At 42.0% G+C, this 22,540-nt stretch overlaps 1 protein-coding gene across 1 annotated transcript; it reads right to left on the reverse strand.

Moving 5' to 3' along the window:
- Window positions 1-1,090: 1,090 nt before the first annotated feature.
- On the reverse strand, window positions 1,091-7,499 carry skida1 (SKI/DACH domain containing 1). Its single transcript, XM_023999979.2, has one exon. It carries the CDS (start codon window positions 6,952-6,954, stop codon window positions 4,294-4,296), a length of 2,661 nt encoding a protein of 886 aa, XP_023855747.1. The 5' UTR covers window positions 6,955-7,499; the 3' UTR covers window positions 1,091-4,293.
- Between the last annotated feature and the right edge of the window lie 15,041 nt (window positions 7,500-22,540).

Genomic DNA, 22,540 nt, shown 5'->3' on the forward strand with positions numbered 1-22,540 from the left:
TTGTCTTTTGAATGACCTTTTGAGAGGAAATGAATGACAGGCAACAACATATATATTTATTTTTTTGTTGTACAGTTGAGAGATTTAATAATAGAGTAGTGACAACTTTGATCGGTCTTTCGTATTTAATTGTCTGATAACTCAGTGCGTTCTGCTGACCCTGATTCAGGCTGTGTCCTTCAGCGTTAATCTTTTAACTTGTTTTTCTAAACAAGCACAGCAGGGAGAATACTGTATTGAGTGCGTTGGATGCAATAACTGTCCACGCAGCGATGGCGCTAGATAGAATAGTCAACGCCTTTTGTAAATTGCTGAGTTTTTTCTTGATCCAACTAGTGGTTTAACTCTTTTAATCCCTCTCTGCCTATCTCTTGTTATTGTATAGAAGTTACAGTCTATTGGTTCGCACTGGAATTTATCTCCAATAGTCGTCTGATGCAGCCTACTGCCTAACCTCCACCCGTAGGCTACCGCGGGGCCTCCAGGCAGACAGGCCTGGCCTAGGTTAGACAGCCCTCTACCCCGCGGTCCACCCATCAACCTCCTGGTTTACCATACCATAAAATCCCATTAATCAAAACCGCAGCAGAGAAACAAACATGGCGGATGAGATGTTGTCGGTTGTTAATGGGTACTATGCACTACGAGTCGATCATATATTCCTGTGGATATCAATGGTGAAACCCTTCGTACGGCCTTAATGGCACTCACAAGCCCACATGTGTACTACAGGTTTGTGTATAGAAGTGCGTGTACTACTAGACGTTTATACTGACTTGGTCAATATGTTCACTTGGCCAATATGTCCATAATTACGTAGAAGTAGACCTATAGTGTGTGTCAAACATGGCAGTGTAATATCTCTGTGGGTCTTAGTTACATTTCAGTAATGGATAGTAAAAGTTGTCCCTTGCACCAATATTTCCTAATCCAAAATACGCGCTGAGTTACACATTTGTCCAAAGAACCAATTCTCTGCCAATATGGTATCCTCTTGGTGAGGTTTCAGTCTATGTAGGCATACAGTGTAATACCAATATGAATGAAGTGTGTGATTGTTCAACTCACAACAAAGAGAATGCAGCGTCACTCACACTCAGATGTCTTTAATGAGTCATTCATAACTCGGAAGAAAGGGAAAGTGCTTCAGAAATCCAACATTCAAGGTTTTCATTTCGAGTGCATTATCCTAAACAACAATGATATACAAAACCCAGTAATTCACAAAAATAAATATTCCGTTTTTTATATAAACAGCCAGTGACTTCAAAGTTCATGTCAAAACCCTGACCTCAATCAAGTATTGTATCAAAAAGCTAAGATAAGGATTGGAGCTGAGAGAAAAAGCGGGAGGGAGAACGAGAAAGAGAGGGAGAACGAGAAAGAGCCCTGAGCCTCGAGCTGCTACACCATGCAATTATTTACATTGATAGCGTCACTGTCAGAGCTCTTTTAGTCTTCCCTAAACGCCTCTACCACCAACTCCTTGCCCGGGTGATGTTCTCTGTGATCGGCGTGAGAATTGGCGAGTACCTACAACGGGAAGTGTGTGTGTGTGTATATGTCTGTGTGTGTGTGTGTGTGTGTGTCCTCTCTAAACGCTGGGTTGTATATCCCTCCTCTGGCCCAGTACACTTTGACGCGGGGATTACGCGGTGGAAGCTTCCCTCGTGCAGCATATGAATCCCATCCCTCCCCTCCCCATAACTCCCTCTAGGTTGGAGAGAGATTACGTCATTTTCAAATGGAGATTAAAATGGCTGTGTTTAGTTTGGAGGCAAATGTGCCATTTTTAAGTGCTTCTCTACCTTCGCTACAAGGGAAGTGCGCACTATGGTATGGGAAGCCCACAGGCTTGGGGTGGTAGAGGTGCATGTCACACACAGATCAATCTATACAAACTCTGAGCATTGTGTGAAACGGCGCTTTTTTCTCTCTTAACTACAATCACCAATCGAATGGGCTTTTGTTTCTGTCTTTGCTGCTGATGTTGATGTGAGAATCCTGACATCATCAGGCATGTTGTTTGTGGTTATGTGCCAGGCTGGCTCGGACTCTCTTTGTCACAGGGAGAAAAGCTCATTCTTAGCCACAACTTCACCAAATCAACATTTTACGTTGGTGGAAAAATATCGATATTTAGGTGCAACTTCAGTTAAATTTGACTGAATTTAATTTGTATTTTTTGGTCTATTCTTAGTTTATTAATTAGCAACATAAGGATATAGGATCAATGAAAAAAGTTTGACATATAGGCCTATACATTCATCACGCGTCCATATGTAAAGGCTAGATTTATACATGTTTATGTGGCAACATTAGAAAATATTTTTCTGACTTGATTCATGTGAGAAAACAGCGTAGAGACTATATCAGTTGAAGTGGAGACATGGAGAAGGACATGGCCTTTGTGGAAAACAGAGTGCAATGCTTTCATAACAAAGGGACACAATCAGCTTTGTGTTTGGGCCTACATTTTCGACTGACTGTATAGTCTATTTTAATAATTTTGTATGGCTTGAGATTTTCCCAGGTCAATTCAGCACCGTAGACTTCACAGCAGAATTGAACAGATAATTATGCATTTACCCATCGAGCTAATAGCTAACTATTCCACAGCAACGCGCTGTGCTGGGCATTTTATTCATTCTTGCAGATGTAAGGATACAATAAACAACTGATAAACTGCTCTAATACCATGTTGACCCAAATAGAAAATAATTCAACCTCATGTGGATGGCCACAAATAACCAATTATACATTTATACATTTTAGATGAAATATTTAAGTGGACATAAGCTAGTAGCTACCTTATCTTACATTTATTTTATTTGAACTTCTCTCATAATGTAGGCTATCCTACAATCATCAAGCGGAAATGGGACCCTAGAGTGTGTCAAAGTGCAAAGCATGTAGGCCTACCACTTGTGCTTTCATGTGTTGTTTCTAAATTAAATTACATTAGGCTCGGTGTGTTGTAAGACATCGTTTTGGTGTGTTTGGGTTTTTGTTTAAGTGTGATGCAAACCCTAAACTGGTATTAGGCCGGCGTCTTGGACAGGGGTGTAATTTTCACTGTTTTTCTCATGCTTTTTTTCGTGTATGACATTGCGAATGTTTTAATTGACAAATAAACGTGTAATATTAAGGAACATGTCCCACCAAAATGCTAAAAAAGGCAAGGCTGTCCAGGACGTGTGATTTTTCACTGAAAGGCTTGATCTGTGTCAGGCCTGGGCCGTCTCTCTCTGTGTGATTGTCTGTACATAAGGCCTGCAGTGTTTTGGGGCCTTTATGGGTGCTGGCGGCTGTCTGACTACAGCCAAACTTAAGTTTACCAGGAAATACTCTCATAAATACAAACAACGCTGGAAACCATATCACAAACACTCTGAAAATCTGCAAGCATCAGCCAGACCAGAGTAATGGTAATTTCCCACACAATTCTTCCTATTTCAATATAGCCTGTCCAAAGAACATTATGAATTAGGACTTGCTTTGATAAATTAATTGACATTTGAAATCGAATTCAAAAACAGTTATCTGAATTACATAAAATTTAGATAAAATTTACCCAAACTCTGGCAAGCATAAAATAAAAATTGAAACGAGGGTTTCTACAAGGTTTTAAAAATCCTATAGTGAAAAAAACAACCACGGCTCATAATAGGACTAATGTGACAGACAATAGTAGTAGCCCTAACCATGTTACCAAAGGAAAACCCTGAATCTGTTGAATTTACACAATTTTACCCAAGTTAAAGCTGAAAAAAATACAGTAAAGAAGACCAACATATAGGAGTGCTGTGATTTTTATGAGAGGGAGTCTCCCCCTCTCTTTCTCTCACCACAAAGGGAGTAGGCCTACAGCACAACAAAATGTTTACTTCACTGAAACCCTGGTACAATCCAACCGCTCGAGCGTCAAGGCGAAGAGAAAATAGATCCGAGAGAAAGTCATGTAAACCCATTTTGCCAAACCGTGTAGCCTATTGCTTATGGTAGTTGGCTTGTTGAGAGTTAGTCAGAATAAATCCATGAGGAGGGATCGTCCAGTGGCATGGGTATAGAGTCTCAAATATGGTCCTCGCGATATGGAGAATAGCAGTATATATAACTGATCTATAACTCCACAACGAGGAACGTTTTAAATCCACTACATCATATAAAGGATACAATTTAAATAAAAACAACGGAAGGACGCAAGCCATTAGAGCCTCCCATTCAGTTTAAGACTCAAGTTGTAGTCAACGTAGGTTTCCATCCAGGTGTTTTTTCTTTCTCTTGTTTTTGTCAAAGAAAAAAACGTGAACATTTCCTGATTCTCTGAGCGGGTGGGGGAGGGACAGGCAGACCGCCAGGCTGCCATCGCCACACGGGGTGAGAGCGAGGGGGAGTTCGGGGTCCCCCCAGAGAGTTCAGAGAGTAAGCAGGGCTTAAATCCCCGTCGCTGCCCACTAACAGGGACGGAGGAGCGGGGAAATTCGCCATGAAGCTGAAAGGCCTCTTCAGAGGGGCTGCTACATTACTGGACGCGCGTTTTCGTTTAGTCGCCCCTGTTAGATCCTCAGTATTTGCATCACAAATCTCAGCTTTGCCCACGGGACGAGAAGATAAAGTCCTGTCAACTTTGGACACGTTCTGTTTCGCCTGCGCCCTCGACATTCCAGACTCCTTCCCCAGAACCAGAGTCCTGCAGTTTTTCCTGACCCCAACTCCGTTTTTATACTCCCCCTCCTCAGGACAAGGGGTGTCTTGAGTGCTCCCGCATTCCTGCAAGCCGGAGGAGGACTTGGGAGCCCCAGCAGAACTTTCAATGGCTTTGGTCTCGTTGTTAAAACAGCCAGCAGCTTGTTTGATGTCGCCGCCGTGGTATTGGCCATTGTTGATATCCGCCTCGTCTCCTTTGCATTGGAAACCAGAGGCCTGGCTGTAGTATTCGTATTCATCATAGCTCTCCTCCACTTTGATTTTCACATTCTGCAGGTTGAAGGGGGGAGTCTTGACCGCCCTGCTGCGCTCGGAGAGGGGACCCGAGGCCACTGATAGCTCCTCCGGCTCGGCCTTAATGGTTTTGAGCAGAAAGGGCAGTTTCAGGTTGGGGCTGATTCTCACCTCACTTTTTAGATTTGTAGCTAATGAAAGCTTGTTGTTTGTAGGCTTGGGGTACTTTGTGTCTTTGTCAGGCGCGGAGTGTGAGCTCAGGACTGGGAGGATTTTTTTTGCGTGTCCCGTTGTCCTGTGTGGAAGAACCGCTTTTATCCCGTTGGTGTTAGGTGAGGGGCTCAGTGCGTACACTTTTCTGGACACAGGCTCGGTTCGCTTTATCTCTCGTTGGGTCTGGACCTGGGACTCAGGAACCTTCCTGTCTCTCCTCTTAGTGAAATAACTCCCCCGGGTGACAGGCGAGCTGAGCCTGTGTGTGTGTGTGTCCTGCTTGGCCTCCCTGGCTGTAAAGTCATATTTCGGTTGTTTCTTCGGAATGTCATAGTCCACCTGGCTGGTTCCAAACTGGCCCACCGGTTTAGATGGCTGCTGCTGGTGGCTGTAGTGGAAGGTAGGCTGCAGGAGCAAAGGTGCGTTAGTGTGCGAGAGAGTTCTACTGTTTGATAGAGTTCTAGAGTTCGACTGATTTCTAGTGCTGGAGAGAGTTGTGGAGAGAGATTGAGCATTAGGCAGAGTTCTAGTGGTGATATTTTTGGTGGTGTTGAGAGAGGGGAACCGGGCCCTCCTGAAGCGGATAGACTGGACAGACACTTGGCTGGACACAGAGCTGCTATCAGACTGAGATGAACTCTCCTCATCAGAACTGACCTCAGAGCTCTCCAATGGGCTCTCCTCTTCATCCTCCTCATCAGAGGTCCCAGAATTGCTGCTGGTCGATAAACTGGAGCCGAAGTCGGAGTCGTTGTTGAGGCGCTCTGAGTAGCAACTGGACTCCGTGTCACTGCTGTAGCTCTCCGGGAACCCCCCCACATGTTGATGCGGGTGACGATGATGGTGAGCGTGGTGGTCGAGGTAAAACTCGTGTCCAATGTCAAAATGGCTCAGAGTTGTCCGGTTGTGGTTGTAGTGTGTTTTGGGCTTTCTGCAGCACTTGGGCTGCACGAGGAGCACCGGGTGGTGTGTGTGAGAGTAAGTGTGTGAGTGTGTGTGTCTGCTCCTGCTCCATGACTGCCTCGCGCCGCTGCTGCCCATATCCCTGCCGCCGCCCCCCTCGCGCCTCCTCTTCCTTTTGTGAAGTAGGTCGCCGGTTGCAGAGAGCCTGGACTGAGCAGCAATGGCGGACTGAAACAACAGTGGTTGCCGGCTCACCACGCTCCGGAAAAACGAATGTCTCTGGCTAAATGCGACGCAATTGCCCGGTATTTGAGCTGTTTCATAGTTTTTAAAAGGTTTACATGCTGACTTGGTGACAACGGAATAATCCTGACCGAGGGATTTATTGTAAATTTGAGGTAGATTGGAGTCGGGGCGCGAGGTTGGTTGCTCTCTCTTGCCGGATTTGTTGAGGGAAAGAGTCTGTGGCACGCTGTGTAAACTTAACCAAACTTTCTCCTTCCATAACCCGGTAGGGTGCGTGTCCGCGTGAAGCTTGCCCTCGCCCAGATCCTCGGGTAAACTGGCCTTTGCTTTTCTTTTGTTGGACTTTAACACGCGTTCCGTTTTGCAGGAGAAATAAAGCGCCTCCACATCCTCCCGTGATATCAGAGTACATTTAGCCGCGTGGAAAGCAATAGAATTTATTGCTTTGAGCTTTCTCAGCTCCTCCAAATCACAGTGGTGTTTTTTAACGTTCAGGTGGTCCATGCGTTTGTGCACGGTGGTCCGGGGAATATTTTTCAGTAGGTCAGTGAAGACCTGGGAGAGGGCGAACATTTGTTTTCCTTTTATCAGCAGGTATCCCAGCCTCACTCCCTGCATCTCTTCAAACCCACACTTCAGGTCTCCCATGTTGCTTTTCCCTCTCTATTGTAATAATCCAAGCATTAATCTCGATCAATTGTCCTCGTGCAGCTATGAAAAGAAAAAGGAATAAACTCCTTGTTTTGAGCTCAAGGCATTCTGACGCGCCAGTCGGCCGCTGCTGATGCGTCCTAGTACCTCCACGCTGTCATGGACAGGCAAACTTTGAGATGCAGAGTTAAATGGAGCGGTGTCGGATGGGTTCACAGCATCTGTCCTCAGGCCCTGCCCCGGACCAGGCATGGTGGAGGAATGCGAGAGATTGTACCGTCAGGCCGGCTGCTGACTGTCTGCTAACCCCTACCTGCCTCTCCTCTCCGGCTCACTCCCTCTGACCGGCAGCACGGCAGGAAGGTGTATACCACTGCCACAACGAGAGGATAAAAAAGAGAAGAGAGGGGTAGGGAGAGGGAGCGAGCTACAGAGGGAGGGAGGGAGGGAGAGAGAGAGAGGGGGAGGGAGGGAAAGAGAGAGAGCGAATAAGAGCCTAAATGCAGCTGCTATCCTGGCTGCAGGGTTAGCCACAAATAAAATGACAGAGGGGAAGTGCACGAGCCCGGAGACACCTTCATCAATTAATGCCCTCAGACTCGAAGCTTATTGGACGCCGCTGACAGGTGATGCAATAAAAATGGATATTCCACCCCCTGACACCCCCTCTCAAACCCCCCGTTGATTACCATACTATTGTACCTCCACCTCCGTTTGTTAAGTATGCTAAATAATTCCGCTATGACAAGTTCATATTTCAATATTGTTTTTTAACAGATGAAGTGGTATAGTTGCTGAAGTTGCTGAAATGGGCAAGTCGTCTTCTATATCCTACTAGTAGGCTATTTATGGCGTTATGCCTATATCGCTGTCAGTCAAACAACGTGGGATTATTGAGAGCACAAATATCATTTCAAAGAAATATAGGCCAATAGATGCCATATAATTCCCATGGTTGAATTCAGACGTCCGTCAATCTGTCTAACCCCCTTGCTAATTCTATTGTGAAGGTTTGTTGTAACCTTCTTTCAAATGGACTCAGACAAAGAGATTTACATTTTTCACCTGAGTATAACGCTGTTTGAACTCCCAAATTTAGAGTTATGTCGGGGTACTCGAGGAAATTAATCTTAAACATGAGCTTTTTTAGTTATTTTGTGAATTTCAAGGGTGAAAGGAGATCTCATTCTAACGACGATTTAGCCAAACCTTTACGCATAGCGACGCATGGGCGGCTTATTATTTCAGAATTAATACAAACATAGCCCTACATACACCATTTTGTTATATTTGATTATTATATTTGATTCGTTTTCGATACCATTCTACATTTTGTTGAATGCATTTAGGTTGCAAACTTGGTGAATGGTCAATGTGTGTGTGTGTGTCTGTGTGGCCTCCTCTTACATTTTGTATTTATTAAGGATCCCCATAGCGTGGGTGTGCGTATGCGTGTGTGTATCTCTTCACAGTCCGCGTTGTTCCATAAGGTGTATTTGTATCTTTTCAGGCTTGGAGAGACATTGGGTCAGCGTGCATTGCCGTTCACCTCYGTATTAATGGTCAGTCTTTCTCGCGGTCCTATTCTAAACCGATAGATATGCTATTTCTATCTCAGCCACGGAGTCTGCTGTTCCCTGGTCCACCACGATAAAAACATGAGCAACGTGACGGACGATTAGTCTGGGAAAAGCTCTTGCTTTCACTTGCTGTAAAAGTGCACGCTCAGAGTTGCTTTTCCCCAAGGCCTCTTCTGCAAACGTGATAATAATTAATATCAGGTTTATTATAGGTCTATTGAACATAGGCATATCAGTATGTATTTTGGTAAAACACACACACACACACATACACACACACACACACACAGTTTAAGGCTCTATCATGCACATGTTGATAATGGGTTGATATTCTGAGAGCAGAGCGGGGTGAAGCTGAGAGGAGAAATGTCACACTGTGCCATATCATCACTCAACTGCACCCTGCTCCTAATGTAAAGAGGCCTGTAATGGGTTGTTAATTGTTGTTGTTGTTGTTGTGTGTGTTCGTGTGAGACAACAAGCATGCATAGGAGATATATATGATCATTAATGATGACGGTTTAACCCGTACAAGTATATTTCCCTTGGTTTTATTTATTTATTTATAAATGTACGGTATAGGCCTAGGCTTCCCTGCCAAGCTGCAGCTCTCAGTGAGCCCGCAGATGATCTGGAGAAATGACCGGCGATGGCGCTATACGGACTCGTTGAATTGTGAAATTAAAGAAAAGAGAACATGCCAATCATGGGAACTGTTTCTGAGGTACATAGTCGCGGGTTAGAATAACCATAGTGAGGCATGACATAGGTATAGGCTATATAATCTTTGCCTATAAATACTTCACCAAAAGTAACCCAATACTCCCGAGTGGCGCAGCGGTCTAAGGCACTGCATCTCAGTGCAAGAGGCGTCACTACAATCCCTGGTTCGAATCCAGGCTGTATCACATCCGGCTGTGATAGGGAGTCCCATAGGCCGGCGCACAATTGGCCCAGAGTCGTCCGGGGTAGGCCGTCATTGTATATAAGAATGTGTTCTTGTGTGACTTGCCTAGTTAGATAAAGGTTAATTTTTTTTAAATGTAAAGTTGCAGAGGATTGTGGCGAGGGAAGGAGGTAAGGAAAGGGGCGAGGGGGCGTTAGAGAGAGGGGAGAACTTTGGAATTCTACATCCTGTCCTTGCAGTTTAATTCCATAACAATATAAAGAACGCGTTGTTGGTTGGTGCTTTTCCACTAAGGAGCTACAATGTACTTCGACTATTTGTGAAAAGTAGGCTATATTGGGAGTGTTTTCTTTGTTTGTTTATTTAGCCTATTTCTTTGTTATTGTTATATTATTATAGGCTATAATGTCAACGAAGTGGTTGTTGTAATTGTGATTATTTACCCTATTCAACGGATGACTCATATTACCGACATAAGAACTCCAGTCTCACCTCCACAGAAAGAAATACACAACTTCCTGACTCATTTTTTGTATTACTCAGCTTCAGTCCTACACAGCCGGTTCTATGGGCCATATATTATCATCAAGTCTTTAGGCGCTTCTAAACCACTATTGCACATTCATTTACGTGTGTTTACTTAGCAGCCTGTGATCCAGGGCCAGGTACAAGTGGAAGCACATCCCGGCCTGTAGCCTGCCGGCCTCCCTGCTGAGATCGAGAGCTGAGCGGTGTCAGCAGGCCGCAGAGTCGGGAGACCAAATGGCCTGATATTACTATCGATGCTGAACTGTACGCACCGTCATTAGGAGGTTTTCGGTTCCACCTGAATTGTGTGTGTAGCGTATATACGTGGTAAGTATATGTACTAAGTAGGCAAGGAGGAAGGCACAATATGCATGAGATACTTGGTCTTTCACCTCGTTGCCTGTGTGTGTGTGTGTGTGTGTGTGTGTGTGTGTGTGTGTGTGTGTGTGTGTGTGTNTGTGTGTGTGTGTGTGTGTGTGTGTGTGTGTGTGTGTGTGTGTGTGTGTGTGTGTGTGTGTGTGTGTGTGTGTGTGTGTGGTGGGGACAACTTTGACAACTTTAACCCAACCCAGCCCACATCATGACTTTTCCCAATTGTACCATCTTCAGTGAACCGAGTTATCATGCATAAAGTATTCTATAGCTTTTGAGGTGTGTGTGGATAATTGTTTTGCCTTCGGATGGACAAAGGAGAAGGGTCCTCTGTTAGCTGAGCTCCACCCTGAGGCCTGATCCGTGGGGATTACGGCTCGACCTCTCCAGCTCTGCCCGGCCACAGAGAGCCAAAGATAGCCGGGCTGGAGAATGTTTGGATGGACGTTCTATGCATTTACCCGCACTATGGCTACGCTGCAGATAAAACATATGGTTTGATCTCGCCTTGCAGACATAACAACGTTCATAGTTTCATCAATACTTTATACAGATGTCATCACTGTTCTGTTCGGAATATTGTCTGAAGTCTCTCGCCCTGAAGAAGTTAGCAGACAGACAGAAATATAAGGCCTGTCTGTTGTCGGGTTGAGGGAATGTCGGCATAGCAAATCACGGAGTTTACAGGCCAACAGAATAAATCTAGTCTGATTGGACACTGAACGTTTTTAGCCCTTATAACACAAATGTTTGCTGTCATAGGTTAACGATCCTGTTATGAATAAAACAATAATAATTACGTAAAGTGACACGTTCACAGGGTCAGGGGGAATCATGTATAGGGCTATCAAAAATTATGCAGAAATTGACACGATGATTTGTAGGCCCCTACTCATCGATCCATTCTCCAAGAATTTCTTAAATTGACGTTCCCTGAACTAATCAATAACGCGTAAAAATAAGGTATTTTTTTGTCGTGCTACAGATATTTAAATGATGTGATGATGCAGAAAAGACGCATGTGCCCCATCGGATCAACCCAAAGGGCAATTAAAAAATGTGACAATGTAGACTGAATGTTTTTTATTTAACACGTTACCAAACCAATAGTCTACAACCCATAGCCTAATTTCACTGATATTGTAGGCTAAAGACCCTCGAATCATTATTGTGTTTAACAAGGTACATTAGGCCTACTGTGAATTTCATTTGTGTAATTTCAGGGTATGGGGAAGCCTACAGCGCATCTTTTTTTATACAGCCTTAAAGAATGAATCAAAATACAAAAAAATATATATATTTTATTTGAAACCCAAAAATGTATATTGAGTATTTGTTCATGGTACGTGCTATTCCCCTGCGCTCTATATGAACCTCCCTATTGCAGCTCGGTATTTTCTTGCTCTGGATAGCGTTTTAAGGTCGAKATTTTTTAACCACGCATTTGTTTACCCATTACACTTTGTTTGCTTATATAGGCTAAACGTTTGGGCTGCTCTTTCGTTTTGTGTTGCAGTTCTGTAGCCTATTTAACATCGATATTCCCATCAGCTGCTACAGGCTATTCAGAAGTTGTGGCTACTGTTGCCTGCGTTTCTCCGGCCCATTGTGAGAGGAGCCCCCTCGGTCCCTCTCTTCTCTTCTCTCCCTCTGAGCTCAGCCGGTCAGGCCGGTGGACTGCAGATGACTCACGCCCCAGAGCGGCACATCAGCGTGCTGCACATCAGCGACATCAGCGAGCTGCATGGAAGCTCGATAATACCGGGGGAATACCGCGACCAGAGACCCGACTGTCAGACTAGCCTCCTGCCTTTCCCGGGGCGCACATTCATCACTCGGGCGGATAGATATGTTTGTTGTAATGTGCACGTGTGCTTTTGGCGAAGACATGGCTGCGCAGATGGAGGAGATTGGCGGATTAGAGCGAGTGGAAGGTAAGAGGACACACACACACACTTAGTCATTCACACACACATGCGCACGCACTCACACACGTCCGCGCTTTTCTCGGAAAACGATGCAGAACAAAGAACAAAGAACAAGAGTAATGTTTCCCTCTCGTTTACACTTCTAAAGCCTTTTCTTGGCCTTTATAGCCTACAGGATGTGGTTGCACGCAGGTATAGTCTATTTGAGAGACTTGTGAAGTGAATACGAAGAAAAAAATACAGGCCTATGTGCCGAACAGCCAGTAGAATATTTGAGCATTAAACAACATGAATCGGCCTCCCATTACGAAAGTAAATGCAGTTATTTTAACAAAATATGCCCACGTGGAAATGTTGAGGCACACGACTTTAAAACCTGTGGTGTAGCTATTATATTAGGTGTATGTGAGTGCGCGTGTTTCCCATGTGGGAAAACCACACCACAAAACGGATATCTGTCAACCGTGATTAAATAGCTGAATAACTCCCGTTCGTGTTTCGGTTGATTTCTTAAAAAGCAATGCTGGTAGAAAGAAAACCCGTTGCTCTGAAAGTGCTTCACTCTACCCAAACTCTGAAATCCCAAAACCTTAACCCTTGAAACCAACTTGCTTCTCTAACATCCAACTCATAGTGTGCATTTTATTAAACGTGTCCCTTTCCCCACCCTGCCACAAGTAAATTGTTTTGCATTGAGTTTTATGGATACACTTGGTCGAGGCACTTGTAGATAGGCTTTTTACGGCACAAATTCAAGAGCCATGCCAAAACAAATAAATTATCTTGGTCGGATGCGATCTTGGAAGAATGCGATTTTACATGCAATCTGAGCCCGAAGTGTGAGCGTGTTGTGGCTGGGGGGGGGGGGGGGGGGGAACCAGGGAGGAGAGGATGTAGGCCTATGTCCAATAGGTATGCAGGATGTTGCCACAGTAGTGTCTGACGCATCACCACTGCTCCAGTAGATGTGGAGAATGTGATTTATTGTCAGATCTAAGCACACGACCCATTCCCTTGACCTTTCGTGAATGCCACATGTTTTGGACGGAGGCTTATTTCACACACACACCACACAAAATGATTTTTCGTGTATATTACACATCATTTCGCGTGCATGTCATGCATTTTACTTTCTCATGTTTTTAGGGGAAGCTCAACATGTAGCTTGCAACTTAGTCTTTACTTCATAGCTCAATTAATTTACCACTATACAATCTCTACCAGCTTAATAGCCCCGTCATGCTATTTATTATAGGCTGCTTTTATTTAAATCAATAATTTAATTGATGTGAAATGTAATTTAATATAGGCCTAGTTCTATACAATCATTTAATATAGCCTACATTACAAGCTACTTTATTTCATTGACAGTGGAGGGGGTAACATAGTTTTAATTTCAGCATGATTATTTCATCAACATTTTTGAATAATAATTGTACTACATTAATCCTCAATTAAAAACAACAACATTTCAATCAAAGAATTGGTGCATCAATTTTTGATGACCAACAATATTCGTGTGCAATAGGCTATTCGTCTGTCAAATTTCAACATTCTTTCAAATCTAAAACATATCACAAATCACAGCACAATAAATGAACACTGTCTATTTTATGGACAGGGATATAGCCTGTAGTCTAGCGATGTGTTACCTATCAACGTACCAATAAATAATTCATAAGGACGCCAATGGATCTTAGAATTAGGAAATATGCTGTGTGTAGCCTATGGATGGTGTATAGCTCTATTGTGCAACCCATTAACTAACCCTCCAGGCCTGAGGTTGTATAGGGACGTCCCCRTTCCACTCCGACGAAGCTGAGACACACCGATGCCGGCTGCAGAGTGGCAGGACCGGCCTGGTAGTGTTTATTTTCAAATCAAATCAAATTGTATGTGTCACATGCGCCGAATACAACAGGTGTAGTAGACCTTACAGTGAAATGTTTACTTACAAGCCCTTAACCAACAATTCAGTCTTAAGAAAAATATGTGTTAAGAAAGTATCTACTAAATTAAACTGAAGTAAAAAAAACTGCAATAATAAATAATTAAAGAGCAACAATAAAATAACAGTAACCAGGCTATGTACAGGGGGTACCAGTACAGAGTCAATGTGCGGTGGTACAGGTTAGTCAAGGTCATTTACATAATATGTACATGTAGGTAGAGGTAAAGTGGCTATGCACAGATAATAAACAGAGAGTAGCAGCAGCTAAAAATGGGGGGGGGTCAATGTAAATAGTCCTACAATGCAAATAGTCCTACTGTYGCCTACTGTAGCTATATGTCAACTATGATTTGAGAAAAAGTATAAAAAAGCTAAATATGGAGATAGCAAGGCTACTTGTTAGACCATTCTGGTAATCCAGATTCATAAATTTAACAGTTGTGGAGGGTGTAAGAGCAAATGCACCCAATCTCATTCATGGAGTGTTATGGCCCTCCCCCACTGTCCCACGGTCTCCTCTCCCCTCCCTCCGGAAAAGAAAGGAAAATGCAGCTCTCTTCTCTCTTAGGTACTTCCTTAGCTGAGAGAGAGAGTGAGTGTAATGTTTACTGTTCATTTTATTGTTTATTTCACTTTTGTATATTATCTACTTCACTTGCTTTGGCAATGTTAACATATGTTTCCCATGCCAATAAAGCCCRTTGAATTGAATTGAGAGAGAGAGACAGCATTCCCTACCCCATATGCCCCCCTAGGCAAAACTATGACAACATAACAAACCAAAAACAGGTCACAACTCCTGCAGCTATGGCGCACGCTGGGTATGTACATAGTCAATGGTAGGCTTCGAGGGGACTCTTATGGTAGGTACACCTATAGCTCATCTCTTGGCTGTAGTACTGTTGACTACTTTATCACTGACCTCAACCCAGAGTCTCTCAGAGCATTCACAGTCATTCCACTGACACCCCTATCAGATTACAGCAAAATCACAGTCTACTTGAACAGAGCAATGCTCAATCATGAGGCATCAAAGCCAAAGGAACTGAGTAATATTAAGAAATGCTATAGATGGAAGGAATGTAGTGTGGAAACCTACCAAAAAACAATTAGGCAACAACACATTCAATCCCTTTTAGACAACTTCCTGGACAAAACATTCCATTGTACTAGTGAAGGTGTAAACTTGGCAGTATAAAATCTTAACAGTATATTTGACCTCTCAGCTTCCCTATTAAATCAAAAAAATTCAAATAGGAAACGGAAGAAAATGAACAACAATGACAAATGGTTTGATGAAGAATGCAAAAACCTAAAAAAGAAATTGAGAAACCTGTCCAACCAAAAACACAGAGACCCAGAAAACCTGAGTCTACACCTTCACTATGGTGAATCCCTAAAACAACACAAAAATACACTACAGAAAAAGAAGGAACAGCACGTCAGAAATCAGCTCAATGTAATTGAATAATCCATAGACTCTAACCACTTCTGGGAAATTTGGAAAACACTAAACAAACAACACAAATAATTATCTATCCAAAATGGAGATGTATAGGTAAATCACTTCTCCAATCTTGTTGGCTCAATAACAAAGAACAAACAGCAAAAACATATACATGATCAAATACAAATTTTCGAATCAACTATTAAAGACTACCAGAACCCACTGGATTCTCTAATTGCCTTGAATGAACTCCTGGACAAAATAAAACCCCTCCAACCCAACTAACTCTTTAACATCATCCTTAGCTCTGGCATCTTCTCCAATATTTGGAACCAAGGACTGATCACCCCAATCCACAAAAGTGGAGACAAATTTGACCCCAATAACTACCGTGGGATATGCGTCAACAGCAACCTTGGGAAAATCCTGTGCATTATCATTAACAGCAGACTTGTACATTTCCTCAGTGAAAATAATGTACTGAGCAAATATCAAATAGGCTTTTTACCAAATGATCGTACGCCAGACCACGTATTCACCCTGCACACCCTAATTGACAAACAAACCCAAACAAAGGCAAAGTCTTGTCATGCTTTGTTGAGTAAAAAAAAAAACGTTGACTCAATTTGGTATGAGGGTCTGCTTTACAAATTGATGGAAAGTGGTGTTGACATTATAAAATCCATGTACACAAACAACAAGTGTGCAGTTAAAATAGGCAAAAAACACACACATTTTTTCCCATAGGGCCGTGGAGTGAGACAGGGGTGCAGCGTAAGCCCCACRCTCTTCAACATTTATATGTTGAAAAAAATAAAAAATAAAAAATAAATGTTATAAAATGTATACACTCTACTGTAAGTCGCTCTGGATAAGAGCGTCTGCTCTTGGCCGGTAGGGATATCCTTGTCTCAGTATGTAAAAATTTAATAAAATGTATGCACTCTACTGTAAGTCGCTCTGGATAAGAGCGTCTGCTAAATGACTAAAATGTAAATGTAAAATATCAACGAATTGGCGATGGCAGTAGAACAGTGTGCAGCATCCGGCCTCACCCTACTAGAATCTGAAGTCAAATGTCTACTGTTTGCTGATGATCTGGTGCTTCTGTCACCAACCAAAGATGGCCTACAGCAGCACCTATATATTCTGCACAGATTCTGCCAGACCTGGGCCCTGACAGTAAATCTCAGTAAGACCAAAATAATGGTGTTCCAAAAAAGGTCCAGCCGCCAGGACCACAAATGCAAATTACATCTAGACAATGTTGCCCTATAGCACACAAAAACCTTGGTATAAACATCAGCATCACAGGTAACTTCCACAAAGCTGTGAACGATCTGAGAGACAAGGCAAGAAGGGCCTTCTATGCCATCAAAAGGAACATCGAATTCGACATACCAATTAGGATCTGGCTAAAAATACTTGAATCAGTTATAGAACCCATTGCCCTTTATGGTTGTGAGGTCTGGGGTCTGCTTACCAACCAAGAATTCACAAAATGGGACAAACACCAAATTGAGACTCTGCATACAGAATTCAACAAAAATATCCTCAGTCTACAATGTAAAACACCAAATAATGCATTCAGAGCAGAATTAGGCCGATACCCGCTAATGATCAAAATCCAGAAAAGAGACGTTAAATTCTACAACTACCTAAAAGGAAGCGATCCCCCAAACCTTCCATAACAAAGCCATCACCTACAGAGAGATGAACCTGGAGAAGAGTCCCCTAAGCAAGCTGGTCCTGGGGCTCTGTTCACAAACACAAACAGACCCCACAGAGCCCCAGAACAGCAACACAATTAGACCCAACCAAATCATGAGAAGAAAAAAAAGATAATTACTTGACACATTGGAAAGAATTAATAAAAAAACTGAGCAAACTAGAATGCTATTTGGCCCTAAACAGAGTACACAGTGGRAGAATACCTGACCACTGTGACTGACCCAAACTTAAGGAAAGCTTTGACTATGTACAGACTCAGTGAGCATAGCCTTGCTATTGAGAAAGGCTGCCGTAGGCAGACCTGGCTCTCAAGAGAAGACAGGCTATGTGCACACTGCCAACAAAATGAGGTGGGAACTGAGCTGCTCTTCCTAACCTCCTACCAAATGTATGACCATATTAGAGACACATATTTCCCTCAGATTACACAGATCCACAAAGAATTCGAAAACAAACCCAATTTTGATAAACTCRCATATCTACTGGGTGAAATACCACAGTGTGCCGTCACAGCAGCAAGATTTGTGACCTGTTGCCACAAGAAAAGGGCAACCAGTGAAGAACAAACACCATTGTAAATACAACCCATATTAATGTTTATGTATTTTCCATTTTGTACTTTAACCATTTGCACATCGTTACAACACGGTATATATACATACTATTACATTTGTAATGTCTTTATTCTTTTGGAACTTCTGTGAGTGTAATGTTTACTGTTCATTTTAATTGTTTATTTCACTTTTGTATATTATTTACTTCACTTGCTTTAGCAATGTTAACATATGTTTCCCATTCCAATAAAGCCCCATGAATTGAATTGAATTGAGGAGACAGAGAAGAAAGAGAGAGAGGGAGATAGATGGTCATCGTAATGCATATTGTAGTAAGCATTTCACTGTTAGTCTACACCTATTGTTTAGGAATCATGTGACAAATAACATTTGATTTGATTTTGGTTTGATCACCAAGCAGAGGCTAACTAAAAGCTGGCTAACAGTTGCCTTCCAGGAGTATCAACATGCCATATATCTCAGACTACACAGGGCTGTGAAGACTCTCTGGCCCAGCTCGCTAATTACTCATATTACATACCGTGTAATTATACGTTTGGCTTATTGTTAGAACCAACAGACAGATGACTGAATGAGGCACTGAAGCCATGCCATGCGTCAGCTTATCCTCAGGTCCGTGCGATATAGAACTAGAACTTGAGTTGGTGTGTATGCGTGTTGTGTGTCGTTGCATAATTATTGTGTTGTTTAATTATTTAAAAAAATGAGTGCAGACAGTATAAAACCATTTTGATAAATCATATATTTGTCAACAAGCTACTCATATATGAACAACAGCCACCTATGGAGCGAGGCGAACAATAATGCAAACAATAGATCAAAATAGAAGGTACTCGAGTAAAAAAGAAAATGATGCATTTATAAAAGCTTTGTAATAAGTTGACCATACGTTTTCCACTTATCTCTGTCAGAAAAGCCATACGCCACAGCTTCATATGATGTTAATATTGCAGCCTAACAATCGATACACAAATAAGATCCAATTTATTTAGTGGCCTTTTTGTTAACGAACAAGGTTTGTGTGGTGTGTGTGTTGTGTGTGTGTGTGTGTGTTTGTGTGTGTGTGTGTGTGTGTGTGTGTTGTGTGTGTGTGTGTTGTGTGTGTTGTGTTGTGTGAGTGAAGTGAGTGAGGAAAGAGAGTTTTATCATTACCCCTCCATCCATGATCTGAACATCAATTATTAAAGGTGTTGATCGAGCGTCAATGTTCATCATACACAACAAGGCCGATTTGGCTGTCTGAATTTGGTTTGATGAAGGCTGGTCTTAACCAATCTTTTACACCTATAGTTTCTCACCCCCCAACCTGGTTTACCCTCCACGTTATCTGGTTCAGTCTCCCCATAGACCCGATGTCCCATTCACAGTTTTGTTCTAGTTCTGAACTGGAGAGGATTTCCGACATGAACAGTCAAGTGTGAAAGATTTAAAATGTTGCCTGCATGGGAAATAATTGTAAGACATTTAACATACGACAGAAGGTAAAATAAATAGGCTAWTTTTTTGGTCGAKATTTAGACAAAAATGTATTTATTTATGTTGGTTGTTATATATTTCATATAAATTTTKATAATTATACAGGTAGCCTATGCGATGTATTTTATTTTTTAGAGTTCAGAGATTACACAATTTGTTTTGAAAAACTGTTCCTTCGTATTCCACCATCATGCCTTCTATATATAGGTCTTTACTCTGCAATTTTCCCACTTAATCCCAACGGCCCTTAGGCCTCCAGGCTGCATGCAAGACAACCGCCATCACCATGAGTGTCGTATGGAACAGGACAGTCATACAGTGTCATGTTGGTTTAATGTAGCCTATGGTCTCTGCCCGTGTTAATAAGCAGTCTCTCAACTGAACAGAGGACTGACTGCCAGATACCGTTGGCCATCATTTGTCTGAAGTGGTAGCCAACAAACTGGGAGGTGCTGAGGAGGCCATATTTAATACAATAAATGGTAGATGGTGTTAGATAGTAGATGGTGTTTTCCAAATATCTTTAGTGGGATGGTATGCACATTCATAAAAACACCCAGATGCTGGACTAGAGGGTAAACTGAGGAAGACCCATCTTGGCTTTGAAACGCTGCCCAACCGATTAAAATGAACGTTGAAAGTTGCCTACCAGACATATTTATTATTTACTCATTTCACAATTTCATTCACACAACATTGAACATTTCTTAGTCTTTTCAACCATTTGCCCAATCATTGAGCATAGGCCTATAGACGTAGCCTACAGTTAATGGAACGTGACAAGCGATTCAAAAGCGTTGTGTAAAGACAAAGACAATATATAATGATATGGTGTGTAAAAAAAGAGAACATTCTTTTTTTAATACATTGTTTTGGAAATGTGAATGGGGTAAATTCGTTTTTGGTTTTTCTCGTTTTAAAAGGGTTGCATTTCACAGGGGCAGAAGTTTGGAGTCAGCAGAACTGTTTCTGCTATGTTACCGAGACCCTGACAAATACAATACATCATAAATTATATTCTAAACATGTGCAAAACCTTACCTTGAAATATATAACATCTGAGAGCAAATCCAAGATATCAACCACAATAGTTTTTCAGCCTTTGGATGAATTTGGATCCGAGTCATAAGAAGCATTGCACTGCATGACAGAAAACATATTTGGGAAAGTTGGTCAGATGTAGAAATGTCTCTCTTTCCAAATGTCTCTCTTTAACAGTTACAGTGTACTACATCAGTGGAGATAAAATCTGTCATGTCAGGGTTAAACATGAAGCTCACCCCCATGTCTCAAACACTAACCACAACAAACAATAACAAGTCACATGAGGTGTGGAACTCCCAAAAACATTTTACATGGTAAAATGTGATGTTGATACAAAAATACATTACAGTTCAGTAGGCTATTTTATCAAATACATTTTAAAATACTTGTAAAAAATTATAGCCTACTTCCAAGTTTGGAATTTAAAATATTGAGGATTTTCACGGTTTAATTAAATATAGGCTACTGAAGTTCTTGAACTGTATATAGGCTCATGACCAAAATTAACTGCTATGTTGTGCCATGTATTAACCTATAGGCCTAAGAAATTACAAATCTTAATTTCATGTGTGCATGCAAGGTTAGCCTACTATTTAGTGCAAAATCGCATATAGGCCAATAACAAACATAGACCCAATAACAGAATAGGCATATGTTTGTTATAGGCCTATATGTTATATGTGTTGGCTATATTATAGTTTTCTACAAAACAGCATATATATTTGACACTGACCSCTGTGCCAGCAGTGTGCGTCATTAAAATTAAGCCAATAGATAACCTCGCTATATAGTTTCCATTAGTAAACCTGTTATAGGGGCACTGAATTGTAATAGGAAGCAGCGCAGAAGTAATTTCCTCTCACCAATGCATGGACCCTCTTCTCTCTGAGCACGAAGAGAGCACATGTACGGGAAGACTTAGACTTAATCAAGTGCAAGTTGTAAAAATAATTTGCTATTTCAGTGTTTCAGTAGCCTCCAACCCTCCGACAGCTGCCCCCCTCGCCTTCCTTTGTTCTCGCCAACTCTAATAGGTTTTCCCCTGCCACACACAATTCACTTTTTTTCCTTTTTCTCCCCTCTTCCCCTTTCCCCGTTTTGTGCGGAGCCCAGTGTGGACTGGAGCATTTGAGCAATTTGAAATTAAAGCCAACAATAGGGAGKCCACTCCCGGGGACCTCTCGCTCTCCATATTACACGGAAGACGCTCGTGTGCTCTCCCGCATTATTGGCAAGTCATTACGTTTCTCTGGAAACCAAACCGGGAGGGAGCGGGAGACTTCTGAGGGCTCGCGGACGGTGATGCAAGCATAATATATCCATGCACAGTGCAGTTTCTCTGATTGATTCAACCAAGATTATGTCATTACAACGTTTAAAACAAAAGTGTAATGCAATTTTGTTTAAAAAGTGTGCTTTTGCATTTCATGTGTGTAGTAAAGTGGAAGTAATTTATTCAGTTGAACATTTAATTAAAATTTTAAAAAAAATATATATACTGTATATTGATTTGACATGCCCAGTTCTGTTAAAAAACAGTTAATAGATTATTTGGGATTATTTTAGCTCATAATTTGACTATAGAGTCTTCCAAGAGTTAAAGACAAAAATACACATGTAAACATATTATTTCAGCTCCATTCATGGTTTATGTAGGCCTTCCATGTTTTTCTCTAATTTAAGAATCAAGCAGTAATGTTTGAGAGCAGATTTGACTGTATACAATTACCCCACTCATTCTAACCCCCGAGTAATTCCACARACATTTCTCCCTCACGGTGCCTATTCCTTAATCCATTTTGCAACACACACACACGCACGCACACACGCACGCACACACACACGGGGATGATATATAGGCCGAATTGGAAAGGCAATGACAGTGACACAAACAAACACTTATGTTTTATTCAGGCCTAATGTAAAGGCAGTGGGCAGACTGTCAGATGTGTATAGGCTAATAGTGTTTGCAACCAACAAAAAACCTGGACCATGCATGCATCATGCAATTCACCATGAAACATTCATATGCAAATAGAAGTTG

The sequence above is a fragment of the Salvelinus sp. IW2-2015 genome, linkage group LG14 (genome assembly GCF_002910315.2).
Source record: "Salvelinus sp. IW2-2015 linkage group LG14, ASM291031v2, whole genome shotgun sequence".
Lineage (NCBI taxonomy): Eukaryota > Metazoa > Chordata > Actinopteri > Salmoniformes > Salmonidae > Salvelinus > Salvelinus sp. IW2-2015.

Coding starts and splice junctions, on each gene's coding strand:
- skida1 (XM_023999979.2), bottom strand. CDS start 6,954: ATGGGAGACCTGAAGTGTGGGTTTGAAGAGATGCAGGGAGTGAGGCTG.